This window comes from Stenella coeruleoalba, assembly GCF_951394435.1.
Source record: "Stenella coeruleoalba genome assembly, chromosome: X".
NCBI classification, from domain to species: Eukaryota; Metazoa; Chordata; class Mammalia; order Artiodactyla; family Delphinidae; genus Stenella; species Stenella coeruleoalba.
In genome coordinates this window covers 67,812,560-67,826,701 of record NC_137152.1, presented here as the reverse complement: position 1 = coordinate 67,826,701, position 14,142 = coordinate 67,812,560, and the positions used below count along the sequence as shown (strand labels likewise).

Here is a 14,142-nt window from a genome sequence, read left to right as displayed (position 1 = left end):
TAAATTTAATTAAGCCAGTACCCTCTACTACGAGATTACTACTAGATTGTGATTTGTGCCTTCATCACAGGCTATCCCTAGTCCTGAACAGTATTCTCAAAAATGTGTGTCACTAAGCTTGAAGGGGGCCAGGGAAGAAAATATAGATAGCTCAGCTGAAATCTGCAACTATTGTGTGTCTACTATCGGTAGGACTCTATAATCACTACCACTGAACTTTGTAAATATGGTTGGTCAAAAGTATCATCTTTGAATATCAAAGTTTATATAATGTAGATACTAACAAAAGAAATTCCACACCTGGAATCTCATAGACCACAAATAAGAAACAAAACTCCAGACTAGAAACAGGACAAGAACTTCCAAGGCAGTAGTGAGGTGAAGCCCATGGTTTTCCTTTACAAGGTACTTCCTTTCTATAGATTTTCTGAAAAATGACTGCTGATTTGCCTCTGGTTTCACACTTAAACATTGTTGCTTGCCTTGGGTTTGTGGCAGTAATTCTAATCAGAGGCTTTTACTATCAATCAGACGCAAGGAGTTGGACTGCTTAGCCATTATTATGGTCAAATAGTGATCTGATTAAAGGTATTTGATTGATGCATGCTGAAGAATCTTTAATAATTTTTGTAATTTTTTGAGAAATATCACATTTTGTGTATCTTGGAACAACTATTCTTCAGCACAGTTTGTATTCCTGCCCTATTTTTATGTGAAAGCTAAAGCTATTATCTTAGATTGACATTCAAGATAGCTCTCATTCATCAGGCAGAAATGCTGATGTGAGGTAATTTTATTTCAAGTATCCTATCAACTCAATATTGTCACAGAGAGAAAACCTCCATCCATTAGAGCTACCATTCTGACTGAAAACATTCATGTTTCCTTGGGAGGCTCCCTGACTTGGCTTTTTCAAGTCAACAAGAACATGGTTTTGAGCCAGCTCTAAAAGAAATGTCAAAGCACACCTACAAACAGTTCCAATAAAACTAAAATCTACCGACCTGTGATTTAGTAATGAAAATATTGCTAACTGGCACGTCATAGTTTATGGTTAGGAAATTTCATTTTATTATTGAGTGTAGTCCTGTCAAAGACTTAACAGCAGAAGAGAATCTGATTTCTGTCTGTCCTCTCCCCTCCACACTTTTGAACCCAAGTGGGTTTTGGTTTTTACTGTGTTACTCAAATGTTACTGTAACTTGTGGACTGTATACAACTAAGGAGGAATATATATACAAAGGAGTGAAATTTTGTTTCTTGCTATTCTACCTTGATGGCTGTTTGGTCAAAAGAACCCATTCTTCAATTTTAATGCTCTCACCTTTTCTCTAACTGATTAAAATTTATTAACTGAATTTCAGCCATATTTTGCATGGTTTCACAATAAGAAAATCAAACTCTTGACTGTTTCAACTCCTAGCCCAGCTAACCTCCAAAATAATGCAGTTAGGGGCAGTGTAATTCCTAAGTTGCTGAGAAAACAAACACAAGAGGTCTTCTGGGAGGCAATATTGTGTAGTGGTTACAAGAGAACATTACCTCATTTAATCTTTACGTCAAGTTCATAGCACAATGGCTGGCACATAGTAAGAGTTAAATAAATATTAGTTATTGTTATCATTTCTCAAAATAAAATCACCTCCCTTTGGTAACTATTTTTTTTTCCTTTGGTAACTTTTAACACCTCTTTTTATCTATGAACACAGACACGAGGCTGATGCAAATCGTTCCCCGTCCTGGACTCTGTGACTCTTTATTTGGGTGCCACACTGAAATCACAAGAGCAAGAGTTTTAGTAATGGCACAAATTACTAATGTGGGCAAAGAATTGTATACCCAACATGTTAACTAGTGTACAGTGCAATGACAGGAGAATATTTGTGCAAAAATAAAAAAAGGAATAAATACTTTAAGATAATTTGAAACTATAAAATTACTCTGTCAAATTAAACTGGAAGGAAAAAAAAAACTCCATGGTTTTCACAGCGTTATGAGGGCATTATAATTGGCTAAGAGAGAAAAATAGGCAAAATACTAAGTGTATCAAATTACTTGTGTGCAGATTCTAACAGGGAGCTCAGTACTTGAATGTCCTTGGCTAAAGAAATGCCCTTTTCTACTTGGGAAATTTAATGGTTTTGGAAGGAACACATATAGAGAGGTGAGGCAGGAAGGCGTTATCTACCTGGCTAGCTATAGCAATGAGATAACCTGAGGATCAGTGGAATGACACTGACAGATGGATAAGCCATGTGATGATAATGAGCAACTCAGAGATTTTGATTTACTTGTTTTACTTTTCATTTAAGCATCTATATTCAAGAATTTTTATGTAAATTATTCAAGGTTTGCATTCATTAGATCACTTAGGCTTGAGTGAAATGAAACTGAAAATGCCATTACAATGTTGCTTTTCCTTTAAATTCCTCCCATATTGAAAAATGTATACATCAGCTACAAAGAAAATTTAGTGGCTTCATTTATGTGATGACTTTGTGATGAGTTACTTGTATTAATAGGTTATTTCACTTTTTTCATTTCACAGCAAAATATCTGTGAACTTAATATTGTTTATAATTGTGATTGATATTTTCTTCAGGTGATAATTCAGGATGATGGCCCTGAAAAATTGGACCCCAAGTATTTTGGAGAGTTGCTTGCTGATCTATGCCGTAAAAATACAAATCTATATCACTGCTTATTAGAACATTTGCAGAGAATTGGAGGAAGGTACTGTAAATATATCATTTGCTTGGCGTTGTAGCTTTCAAACATTTTACAATACCCTGGTATTTTTTAATAGACTTTATTTTTTAGAGCAATTTTAGGTTTACAGCAAAACTTGAGTACTTTTAATGGGGAAACAGGCAACTGTATGAGCAGATCTGAGGAAATATCTCATTTTAAGAGTTAATGTACTTAATGAAAATCATTGAAGATATCTTACCAGCTATTTTGGGGTCAGTAAAGAATTACGTGGATCTTCTTTTCTAACGTACTTTGATGAAAAATGCAACCACTTAGACAAGGAGCTCCAAAAATGTGTGGCATACGATGACTTGTTTTAAGATATTACACTGATGATATAAGATACAGTCCCATTGCCAACACACTACTGTTTATCTTCCATTGATGTGTGCTCAACATATGAAGACCAGAGTTTAATATACATTTAGGGTTGTGTATTATTATAAATGTCATGTATTATTTTAATATTATATATTACATATAATGTATGAAATATAAATTATACAAATATCTATTTATAAGTTAATGTAAATATGTATATTATACAATAATATTATATAATAATATATAATACTTATTTAAATATATAAACATAAACAATTTATCAACTATTCATGTGTAGATGAGAGCACATTATGTCATGAAATGAATTTCATAAGCTATACTCCAAAAGTTGCCTTCTACTACATAGTCACATCATATATGTGGTCATCTGTCAGGCAAAATTTAGGAAAGCTCCATAAACTCAGAAAAATCTGGAGGTTAAAGGAAAGTCAGTATAAACTTCACCAACTAGATTCTTCTACTTCTCAGAGATCTTTAATCTCTTCTCTCTTTTCTCTCTGCTTATTACAATTCTGTTTATTAGCTCCCTCCTCCCCAACTTTTCTTGCTTTCTTATTCATGATTGCAACCATTCTCTTAGCATCACCCTCAACTGCCTTGCCTCTTTATCATATTGTCCCTGCCACTTAGCAAAATCCCAACTCTGGATCAGTCTAGCTCTCTGCTTTATCTATTGTTTTCTTTTTTTCCTCTATCCAGTACTCACTGCCCACTACCCCTAGAATTCAGACACTACCCCCCGAGGGCTGTTTCATTTACCCTGGTTTCCTTGGTGCCTAGTGTGGTGACTGATTTAGTGTGGTGCTTAATAAATATTTGTTGAATGAATGAATGAATGCCTTCTTTATGCTACATCCATGCAGTTGAGCACAGAGAAAAGCGCATGGTAATTATTAACGCATGGTTTCCATCTTCAGCTAGGCCTTCATCAGTGTTTTATACTAATCAATATCCTCTCCCCTTATCCAAACAACTATTTCACACATTCATTCATTTGCATAATGTCACTACCTTAAAATCTTTCCCCTCATTCTGAGTACTCTATTATGTATTGAGTGTCCACTCTTGTGCCAGACACTGTGCTAAGTGCTTTTTGAATATTATCTAATTTGTACAGTAACCATAGAAAGTTTCAAATGGACACCCAAAGAGAATAAGTTATTAAGATCACATAGCTACTAAGTGCTTGAGATGGATTCAAACAGTTTTGAGTACTCTTATACCTATAAGCCATGACTCAGCTTTTCTGCAAAGCCTTCTCTAGATACTGTTTTGTCTAGATGTTCCTCTTCTGTGTATTAATCATGTCTTGTGAATATTTCTGTTAAAGTATCACATGGTAAAATCAAGAGCATATAGAGACATATATTCTTAAGTACGCTGATTGTAGATGCAGGGTTCATACCCTGGGTTCATGTCCCAGCTTTTGTTACATACTAGATGTGTAATATCAGGCAACCTGTTTAACCTCTCTGTACCTCAGTTTCTTCATCTGTGAAATAGGGATTATAATAATGCTTATTTCATAGATTTGTTATAAGCAATAAATGATTTATTTAAGACATGTACTTACAAGCAGCAGGAGCATCATGTGAAATGCAGGTCTGGAAACAGACCTGTAGAATCAAAAACTCTGGGGTAAGGCCAAGCAGCAAGCCCTCTGGAGGATTCTGATACATGTTAAAGTATGAGAACCACTGACCTAAGGCCACAAAAGTGGCAAATCTGGGACTAGAACCTATGGGAGAACCTTTTTACCTTAGGCAAATCACTTAACCTTTCATACTAGATATGTGTCTCTAAATTATTTAACATATTGCAGACACATTAAAGAAATTATCAATTTTTGAATCATCAAATTTGAAAACGTTGGAGGACTTAGACCAATTTTACATTGCTCAAATTTTGCCTTAGATCACTTATGTTTGTGTCACGTACAGGACAAGATAATATTTGTGTTTGGATTGCTGAAATCCAGTTCAGAGCACATGGCCTTGACAAAGTCGCTACTCAATAAAGGTTTATAGAATGAGAGTTAAATATATTCCAAATGTATTAGTCTCATACTAATTAGAAGTAGACAAAGTAATTGAGCAAGGGAAGTTAAATTGTTTTATAATGACCAACCAGGTAGAGATGTAATCTGGGGTTTTGAAATAACTCCCTGTCATTGAGGGTTTTGATAAATGTATATGGGTGACCTAAATGTGTAATTAAGCACTGAAAAACATTGAGTTTAATTTCTAGAGTAGCTAAAAATACTAAAAAGAAAATAGAAAGCTGGGGTCTCCACATTAGTAAACACTCCAGAGTGGAGAGGGTCTCATAAAATTTTGGTGCTTAAGAGTTTTTGTTTGTCAGAAGGTTGTCAGTTTCTTTCTCTTCATTCCACCCGCCTTTTATTTCTTCTTTTGTTTTTTTCCTTATTACATTCCTTCCTTCCTAGGAGGTGAGATGACATAGTGAGTGCCTCTCTTTTTTTTTTCTGCCCACTGTAATTATAGTCACCATCACCTTGTACTGAATAGAGATATAATCCACAATGGTCTTTCCACCTCCCGCCTCTGCTCTCTTTGTTTCCACTCTCTCTCTCTCTCCCACCCCTTTGTCTCCACTTTTCTTCTCTTTCTAAATTGCAATTCAGCAATAAGTAGACTGGAAGGTCAGAATTAAGAAAGGTTGTCTTATGAAACCATTTTGGTTACATTTGTAAATTCCAGTATTAAGTGCTGTTGATTGCTCCTTGTTTGTTTCTTTGTTTTGTTTTCTTATTTGTAGAAAGAAGTAAGTGGCTAGGGACATGTGTACTAGGTTGGCATTGGAATTGGGATTTTAAACATAAAAGGTCTATTAATATTGTGATAATAATTCCAGTTAACAGTAATGCAAGACTACTATACCTGCATTGTGAGTCATATTTTAACTTCTTTTAGCTTCCAATATATGCATGCAGTTACTTCAGTAACACACTAAAAAAGTAGAAGATACTTCATTTTTTTTCGCTAGGGCCTCCCCAAAACTTATATTTTGAGCAACCCAGGAAATACCACATACATACATACATACAGACAATTGCACATATGCAGTCATGCCTCAGGAAATGAAATCTTCAGTTCTCAGTCTCCACATTAGCTTGTGTATTTCTATAAATGCATGCGAGAGGTTTCGCACAGTGAGTGACCCACTTATCTCTGTAAGCAATATATTACTCATAAGCACTTACTTAGAAGGTAAAGGTAGGAGCTAATGTACTAGCTTATATCTCTAAAATATGTTTCTGTTGTACCTGACGATATGGCAGTCATATATCTATGATTTCCTAAGATAGTCTTACTTTAACATACTTTGTCTTGCTGTCAGAACATGTGTACAGTTTTTTGTTTGTTTGTTTGAGAAGTATGTTCATCGTATGTATTTTGGACCCAATTTTTCCACGAAGTGCAGGGGGAACAAGTAGGCAAAAATAAAGGCATATCTGTTGCCACTGGCAACGCTAGAACTGTATCCTTCCCAGCTTTCACCATTCCCCAAAGGAGCCAGTGCCGGACTGGTATAACCACTAACAATTCGCTTGCAGCATTTGCCTACCTAACATGGCTTCACAAAGGGCCTTCCAACCCTCATGGACAAACCTTCATTTTGATGCTGGAAATTCTACTTTCCCACTAGAATTTTGGTGATGTTGCTTAAGGCTATGTCCCTATGTAAACATTCCAATATCCTTTTAAGCTTTGTCATTGCTATACATACTGTAGTGTAGATTGAATGATTAGTGTAGATTGCGAAGTCTTACAAGTTTTGGTTTTGACTAAAAGGGTATGAATAACTTAAAGACACTGTAGGGAGAAGCTGGAATCAGCATTAAAAGGGAGCAATACAAGGAGAAAAATAAGGTGGAAATAGAAAATGACTTATTGTTATTTGTTCACTCAGATAGTATTTTTTGCCAAACTGAAGACTTCTACATCTAGTCACAAATAAACTGGTGTTAATGAATGGTAGTAATTCTGAATATTATATTGGCTTGTTATTTGGATGTTGTTCATTTTTAATAGATTAGCTAATTCCAGGAAAATTAACTTTATTTTTGTCAAGTGCCATTTTAGTTAGCTTTAAATTTTTCATTAGGATTATAAATTTCACTTGATATGTTATATATCAAAAAGTAAGGTAAAATATTTAGAACACTAACATTTATATATGATCAATGTATATATTTTCCTAAGGTTGTCTGTTTCTTTTTTTCATTCTTGCAGCAAACAGGACTTTGAGTCTACAGATGAGGTAAGTGCAAAAAGAGTTGAAAATCAAATACAGTTGATAACAAAGCAGATACTTGCATTAATAATATTGTTTTTAGTTTGGTATTTTTATTAGACTGGAAACAGGTTAGTGAAAGAAATAATGATCCTTTTGCCTTTAAAATGATATAACCATTTATATCTTTGTAATGGCTTTAAAGGTGATAATTGTAAAAGTAATAATCATTCACACAAAAAATGTTTTATCAGCTGTCACCTTATGATTTAGCTTGTCTTTGCTTATGAGAACATTTAAAAGTTCATTGACTACATACTCTGTTTTACAAAACTGAAATCTACGTTAACTAATTAAATAGCAAATTTAGTTTTAATGTATTTCGAAAACTTGTATGTCCCATGCCAAATAGCCAGCAACTTGAAGTAAATATTTTCAAGTATCAATTCTAAATATTATGTATATACATTTTGGTAATAGTTACTTTTAATGGAATAAGTCATCAAATAGAGAAAGAACTGATTTCAAAGTAACAATCACAATGGCTTCTTTTATGTTAATTTTCATCTTTATTTCCAAAGTATTGACGTACTGCATTTGTTACAATAATTCAGTAAGCCCTAAATTGTCTTTATGAAGTACTGAATTCAATTCAGCTTCTCACTTAAAATTTGTTGAAGCTTCTTAATGTTGCTGTGGCAACATCATAATCTTTCAAAAGTCACCACAGCTCTATGCAAATTCTCAGTAAACCTTTAATTTTATTTTATTTACTCAAATTTTCATTATTTAAAAAATCAGCCTTTAAAGTGTCATATCTACCACCCAACTAAACTTCCAGTTGTTAAAAAATACACGGAAATAAAGTGGTAATGGGATTTAAGTGACTACCCTTTTGTTTTTAAGTTGCTCTTTTTAAAAAAATAGAAATGGGACATCTGATTGATTGCCCCAAACTTCCCCCTAAACTTCCTGTAATTCAGGGTTCTTTCCATGGTGTATGTAGTACAATGATTTTTTTAAAAAGTAAGAACTGATAATGCTAGAAGTAAAGTTTGTGGCAACTATTACCCAGAAAGTGAAGTAATCTTCTGATATCCATAAAAACACGTCCCTCTCTACAAAAGTCTGCTGACCCTCTGATTAAAACACTAAAATGTATCTGTTGAAAGATAAGCCTCTCTTTTCTTACAGTCAGAAGACACTGAATCGTTGATTCCTAAAGGATTGTCAGAATTTACAAAACAGCAAATTCGCTATATTCTGCAGGTGAGATGGGGTCAAGAGTGGCTGTGAAGGCAACACTAACAAACCACTAGCCCAGGATGTTTCCTTTAATTAAGGACAGAAAGTCCCAAATAAAATTCCTATTTCACAAGAGTTGATTGCATTTTGATTAAACAAGGGTTGCATTATAGTTTGGTCAGACTATCAAACACTAGTATTGAATGACTAGCATTCAGGAAATCATTATAGAAATATTCTGGGCTGTGGAATGCCCTTATTCTCTCCTCACTGCTGTAGCACAACCTGACTCTAACTTATAGGATTTGCCCTCCTCTTCTCCATTCTACTTTCTATACCTCCCTACCCTACCCCTGGCAGATGGAAAGGCCAATGACTTGATTTTCCTGAATTGTGGAATGCTAGAGACCACTGCAGCAGTAAATTCCCCTACACTGAAGGGAGAGACAGACCAAGACAGATCAAGATAGGTGCTAAAGAAATAAGGCTAAAATGAAGAGTACATGTGTTTGCAAGAAAGGATTCTAAAGATACTCTAGTTTTGTCTAGTGAGGCAAATTTCTAAGTTTGATATTTGGTCTCAAATCTTTGTTGATCATCCAGATATTGGACCTGACATCTTATCTGTGAAACTTAAATGAAATATTTTTAGTGGCACACAGTCTGTATTATAAAGAGACAGTGGTATGGGGAACACATATGCTCTGCAGAACCTGAATCTTGGATACATCCTTGATATTATTTCTGGTGGCAGGATGTCCATCCAAAGTGCATTCAAGGCCTATTTCCTCAAAAAACTCTGAGAATGTTTGCATCTAAGTTCCTGAGAAACATTAGTCTGTAGTTTTCTTGTATTTGCTTTGATTTTGGTGTCAGGATAATCTAGTATCATGAAATGAATTGGTAAATGTCTCTTCCTTTTCTGTTTTCTGGAAGAAAATGTATAGACATAGTGTTAACTCTTCGTTAAACATTTGGTATAATCCTTCAGTGAAAATATCTGGGCATGGATATATATTTTTCAGCAGTTTAAAAAAATTCTAAATTCAATTCCTTAGTAGTTACAGGTCTAGTCAAATGATCTGTTTCGTGTTGGGTGAGTTGTGGTAATCTGTGTTTTTCAAGGAAGTAGTCAATTTCAACTAAATTATCAAATTTATATGTGCGTAACTATTCACAATATTCCCTTATTATCCTTTTGATGTCTGTGGGGTCTGTATTACTCTTCCCTATTTAACTCCTGACACTAGTGATTTGTGTCTTCTTTCTTTTTTTGTTGTCAGTCTTGTTGGAGGTTTATCAATTTTATTGATTTTTTTCAAAGAACTATATTTTAGTTTATTGATCTCTATTGTTTTCCTGTTTACACTTCCATTGATTTTTTTTCTCGTCTGTATTATTTCCTTCCTTTGCTTGCTTTTGGTTTATTTTGATCTTCTTTGTCTAGTTTCTTGATATAGAAAGTTAGATTATTGATTTCACACCTTTTCTATTTTCTAATGTAAGCATTTAGTGCTATAAATATCCTCTCAGCATGGCTTTAGTTGTGTCCCACAAGTTATGATATGTATTTTCATTTTCTTTCAGTTTTATATATTTTTATTTCCCTTTAGACTTCTGCTTTGACTGGTGGATTATTTAGAAGTGTATTGTTTACTTTCTAAGTGTTTAGAGATTTTCCTATTGTCTTTCTGTTATTCATTTCTAGTTTGATTCCACTGTGGGCAGAAAATATACTCCATATGAGATTAATTTTTTTGAAATGGCTAAGTTTGATAGTCAAGGATATGATCTATTTTGGTATATGTTCCATGGGTATATGAAAGGAATGTGCATCTGTTGTTGGATGAAGTATTCTATAAATGCTGATTAGATCCTTTGGTTGATGGTATTGTTGAATTATTGTATTATGTATTCTTGCTCATTTTCTTCTAAGCAGTACTATCAGTTGCCGAGAGAGGGGTATAAAAGTCTTCAGTTATATCTATGGGTTTGTCTATTTCTCCTTTCAGTTCTATCAGTTTTTGTTTGATACATTTTGTAGCTCTGTTGTCTGGTGCATAAACATTTAGGATTGCTATGTCTTCTTGGTGGACTGACTCTTATTATGTAATGTCCCTCTGTGTTCCTGGTAATTTTCTTTGCTCTGAAGTTATTTTTATCTAATATCAATAGCACTCCTTTCTTTTGATTAATGTTTGCATGGTATATCTTTTTTCCCAACTTTTAAATTTCATTATGTATATTTTAATTTTCATTATCTTTGAAATGAATTTCTTATAGAAAACACATAGTGAGGTCATGTTTTTTCTTATCATTCTGTCAATCTGTCTTTTAACTGGTGTATTTAGACCAAGTTGTAATTATTGATATGTTAGGGCTAGATCTGCCATTGTGTTTTCTGTTTGTTCTGTTTTTTGTTTCTGTTTTCTTTGTCTTGCTTTCATGTGGATTACTTGAATATGTTTTAGAATTCCATTTTGATTTACCTCTAGTGCTTCTGAGTGTATCACGTAGTATAGCTTTTTTAGGGGTTGCTCTAAGTATTACATTATATACCCATAACTTATCCCCGTGTATTGGTGTCAACATTTTATCAGTTTCAGTGAACTGCAGAAAATTTTGCTTCTTTTATCTTTCTTTAACCTCCACATTTATAATTTTTAAAATATTTCCTCTACAGGCATTGAGAGCCACATCACACAGTGTTATATATATATATATATATTTTGCTTCAATCTTCAAATATAATTTAGAAAATTCAAAAGGAGAAGGAAAGCCTACTGTATTTACCTATATTTTTGCTTATTGTGTTACTTCTTCCTTCTTGATATTCCAAATTTCTTCTTTTATCATTTTCTTTTTCTTCAGAGAACTTCCTTCAGCCATTTTTTTAAGGGTAGGTCTGCTAGTGAAAAATTCTTTTTCTTTTCCTCTGAAAATGTGATTTTCCCTTCATTCCTAAAGGTTGTTTTCATTGCATACAGAATTTGTAGTTGACAATTCTTTTCATTCATCACTTTAAAAATGTATGCCACTTCCTTCTGGCCTCTATGATTTTTCATGAGAAATCGGCTGTCATTTGAATTGCTATTCCCAATAGTTAAGGTTTCTTTTGCTGCTTTTAAGATTTTAAATTTATCTTCAGTTTTAAGAAGTTTGCCTCATATGTCCAGGCATGGATTTCTTTGGGTCTATCCTGTTTAGGGTTTGCTCAACTTCTTAAATCTGTGTATTTTTTTTGCTAATTTGGGGAAGTTTACAGCCATTATTTCTTCATATACTTTTTCAGCTCCCCCCTCTTTCTTTTTTCCTTCTAGGATTCTGATGACATGAATGTTAGATATATGTCATACTCCCACTGGACACTGAGGCTCTGTTCAATTTTTTTCCAACCTATTTTCTCTCTGATGTTCAGAACTCAGTATTTTCTATTGTTCTGTCTTCAAGTTCACTGATTCTTTGCTCTATGCTTTCCTTTCTGCTTTTTAGTCCATCCACTGAGGTTTTTGTTTTTGTTTTGCTTTTTAATTATTGAGTTTTCAGTTCTAAAATTTTCATTTAGTTACTCTTTATAGCTTCTGTTTGTTTTCTGAGATTTTCTGTTTTGTTGCTGAGACTTTCTATTTTTTATTTGTTTTAAATCTTTGCAATTTCTTGTTGAAACTTTTTTTAATTTGGTGTGTTTTTTAAATTAATTTTTATTAGAGTATCTTTGCTTTACAATGTTGTGTTAGTTTCTTGCTGTACAGCAAAGTGAATCAGTCTTACATACACATATATCCCTTCTTTTTTAGATTTCCTTCCCATTTAGGTCACCACAGAGCACTGAGTAGAGTTCCCTGTGCTACACAGTAGGCTCTCATTCGTTATCTATTTTACACATAGTAGTGTATTTATGTCAGTCCCAATCTCTCAGTTCATCCCACCCCTCCCTTCCCCTCTTGGTAACCATAAGTTTGTTCTCTACATCTGTGACTCTATTTCTACTTTGCAAATAAGTTCTTCTCTACCATTTTTCTAGATTCCACATATAAGTGATATTATGTGATATTTGTTTTTCTCTTTTTGACTTACTTCACTCTGCATGACTGTTTCTAGATCCATCCACGTCTCTGCAAATGGCACTATTTTGTTCCTTTTTATGACTGAGTAATATTCCTTTGTATATATGTGCCACATCTTCTTTATCCATTCCTCTGTTGATGGACATTTAGTCACTTTGAAACCTTTTTAAAATGGCTGCCTTAAAATCCTTATCAGATAATTCTAACTTTTCTGATATCTTGATGTTGGCATGTATTAACCCTTTTTTCTTACCAAGTTGAGATTTCCTGGTTCTTAGAATAAGTGACTTTTTTAAAATTGAAACCTGGACATTTTGGGTACTGTTTTCTGACTTTGGATCTTATTCACATCTTCTGTTTTAGCAGACCTCCTCTGATACTGAGCAACAGGGGAAGTAGGGGCATGACTTGTTACTGCCACGTGGGGGTGGAAGTCCAGGTTTCCCATTCTGCCTCTGTTGACACAGGTTGGGGGAGTAGCTCTTTGTTCTTCCTTGGCAGGTGTAGGAAGTGTGGCTCTCTACTAGGCTTCCACTGAAAACACCCTGGTTTGGATGGGGAGGTGTGTTGTGTTACTGTTCCCTTGTTGGCCTCTACTGACACTGCAATGTGAGTGGCCTCATTTCTGTTGGGCAATGATGAAAGTCTTGACACTTCACTAAGAATTCTCTGACATCACCCAAGCAGGGAGGTTGAGAGAGAGAGTCTACGTTCCCTTCTTGGCTTTTGATGGTTTGGGTGGGCGTAGAATAGAGTTGCAGGTTTTTTCTGTGGTGTTTGGCTGGAGTAGACTGGTTATTATCTAAATGCTATCTGCCTTGCTAGGCTGCCCTTTTCATGGTACTTTGGGTAGAAAGAGCAGGCTTTTCTAGGGACTTTTGTTGTCTGTATCCACTGGTGTTTCTTTGTTATTGGTTTGCCCAATACCACTCATATATGAAGCAAAAAGAAAACCCAGGAAATCACTTCCGTATTATTCCTTAGCTCCCAATGTTCTCAACCAGACTTCATTCTTCTTTTTTAACTTTCAGAGTCTTTTTATGTTTGTTTTATACATAAAGTGCAGGGGTTTTAGTTAGACTTAGCAGGAAAAATAGAGAAAAGTATTTCTGCTCCATCTTTTCAGAAACAGAAGTTGCCTGTTTTCAAAACCACTTTTCTTTGAAGAAATGAGTTTAATCTAGTTAAAGGGTTTTTCTCCCTCTTTAAATTTTGAGACATTTCTATACTTCAAGGTTAAACTTAATTTGTATTAGATTCTTCTCAACTCAGGCAAAATCTATGCATTTGACAACACACTTAGGGAGATGCAATTTATTACTTGAAGGTTGACTGTCTCATCTTTTCTAATCTTTAAATAAAGAAGAAAAGTAAATTTAAGAATTTGATGATACATTTCTGTCATGAGAAAGATGATACTTTATCATGGAAAAAATAAGAGACCCTTGTTTTAATAGCATAGCTATGATCTCTTCAG

At 34.2% G+C, this 14,142-nt stretch overlaps 1 protein-coding gene across 1 annotated transcript in view; it reads left to right on the top strand.

The window, feature by feature from the left end:
* POF1B (POF1B actin binding protein) overlaps positions 1–14,142 on the top strand; it is a gene marked incomplete at both ends in the record, with an annotated part of 100,388 nt that overhangs the window by 56,942 nt on the left and 29,304 nt on the right. The window contains 3 exons of the mRNA XM_079910980.1: positions 2,603–2,733; positions 7,353–7,380; positions 8,548–8,622. Coding sequence (XP_079767106.1) covers positions 2,603–2,733; positions 7,353–7,380; positions 8,548–8,622 — 234 coding nt within the window. The remainder of the gene's footprint in view (positions 1–2,602; positions 2,734–7,352; positions 7,381–8,547; positions 8,623–14,142) is intronic.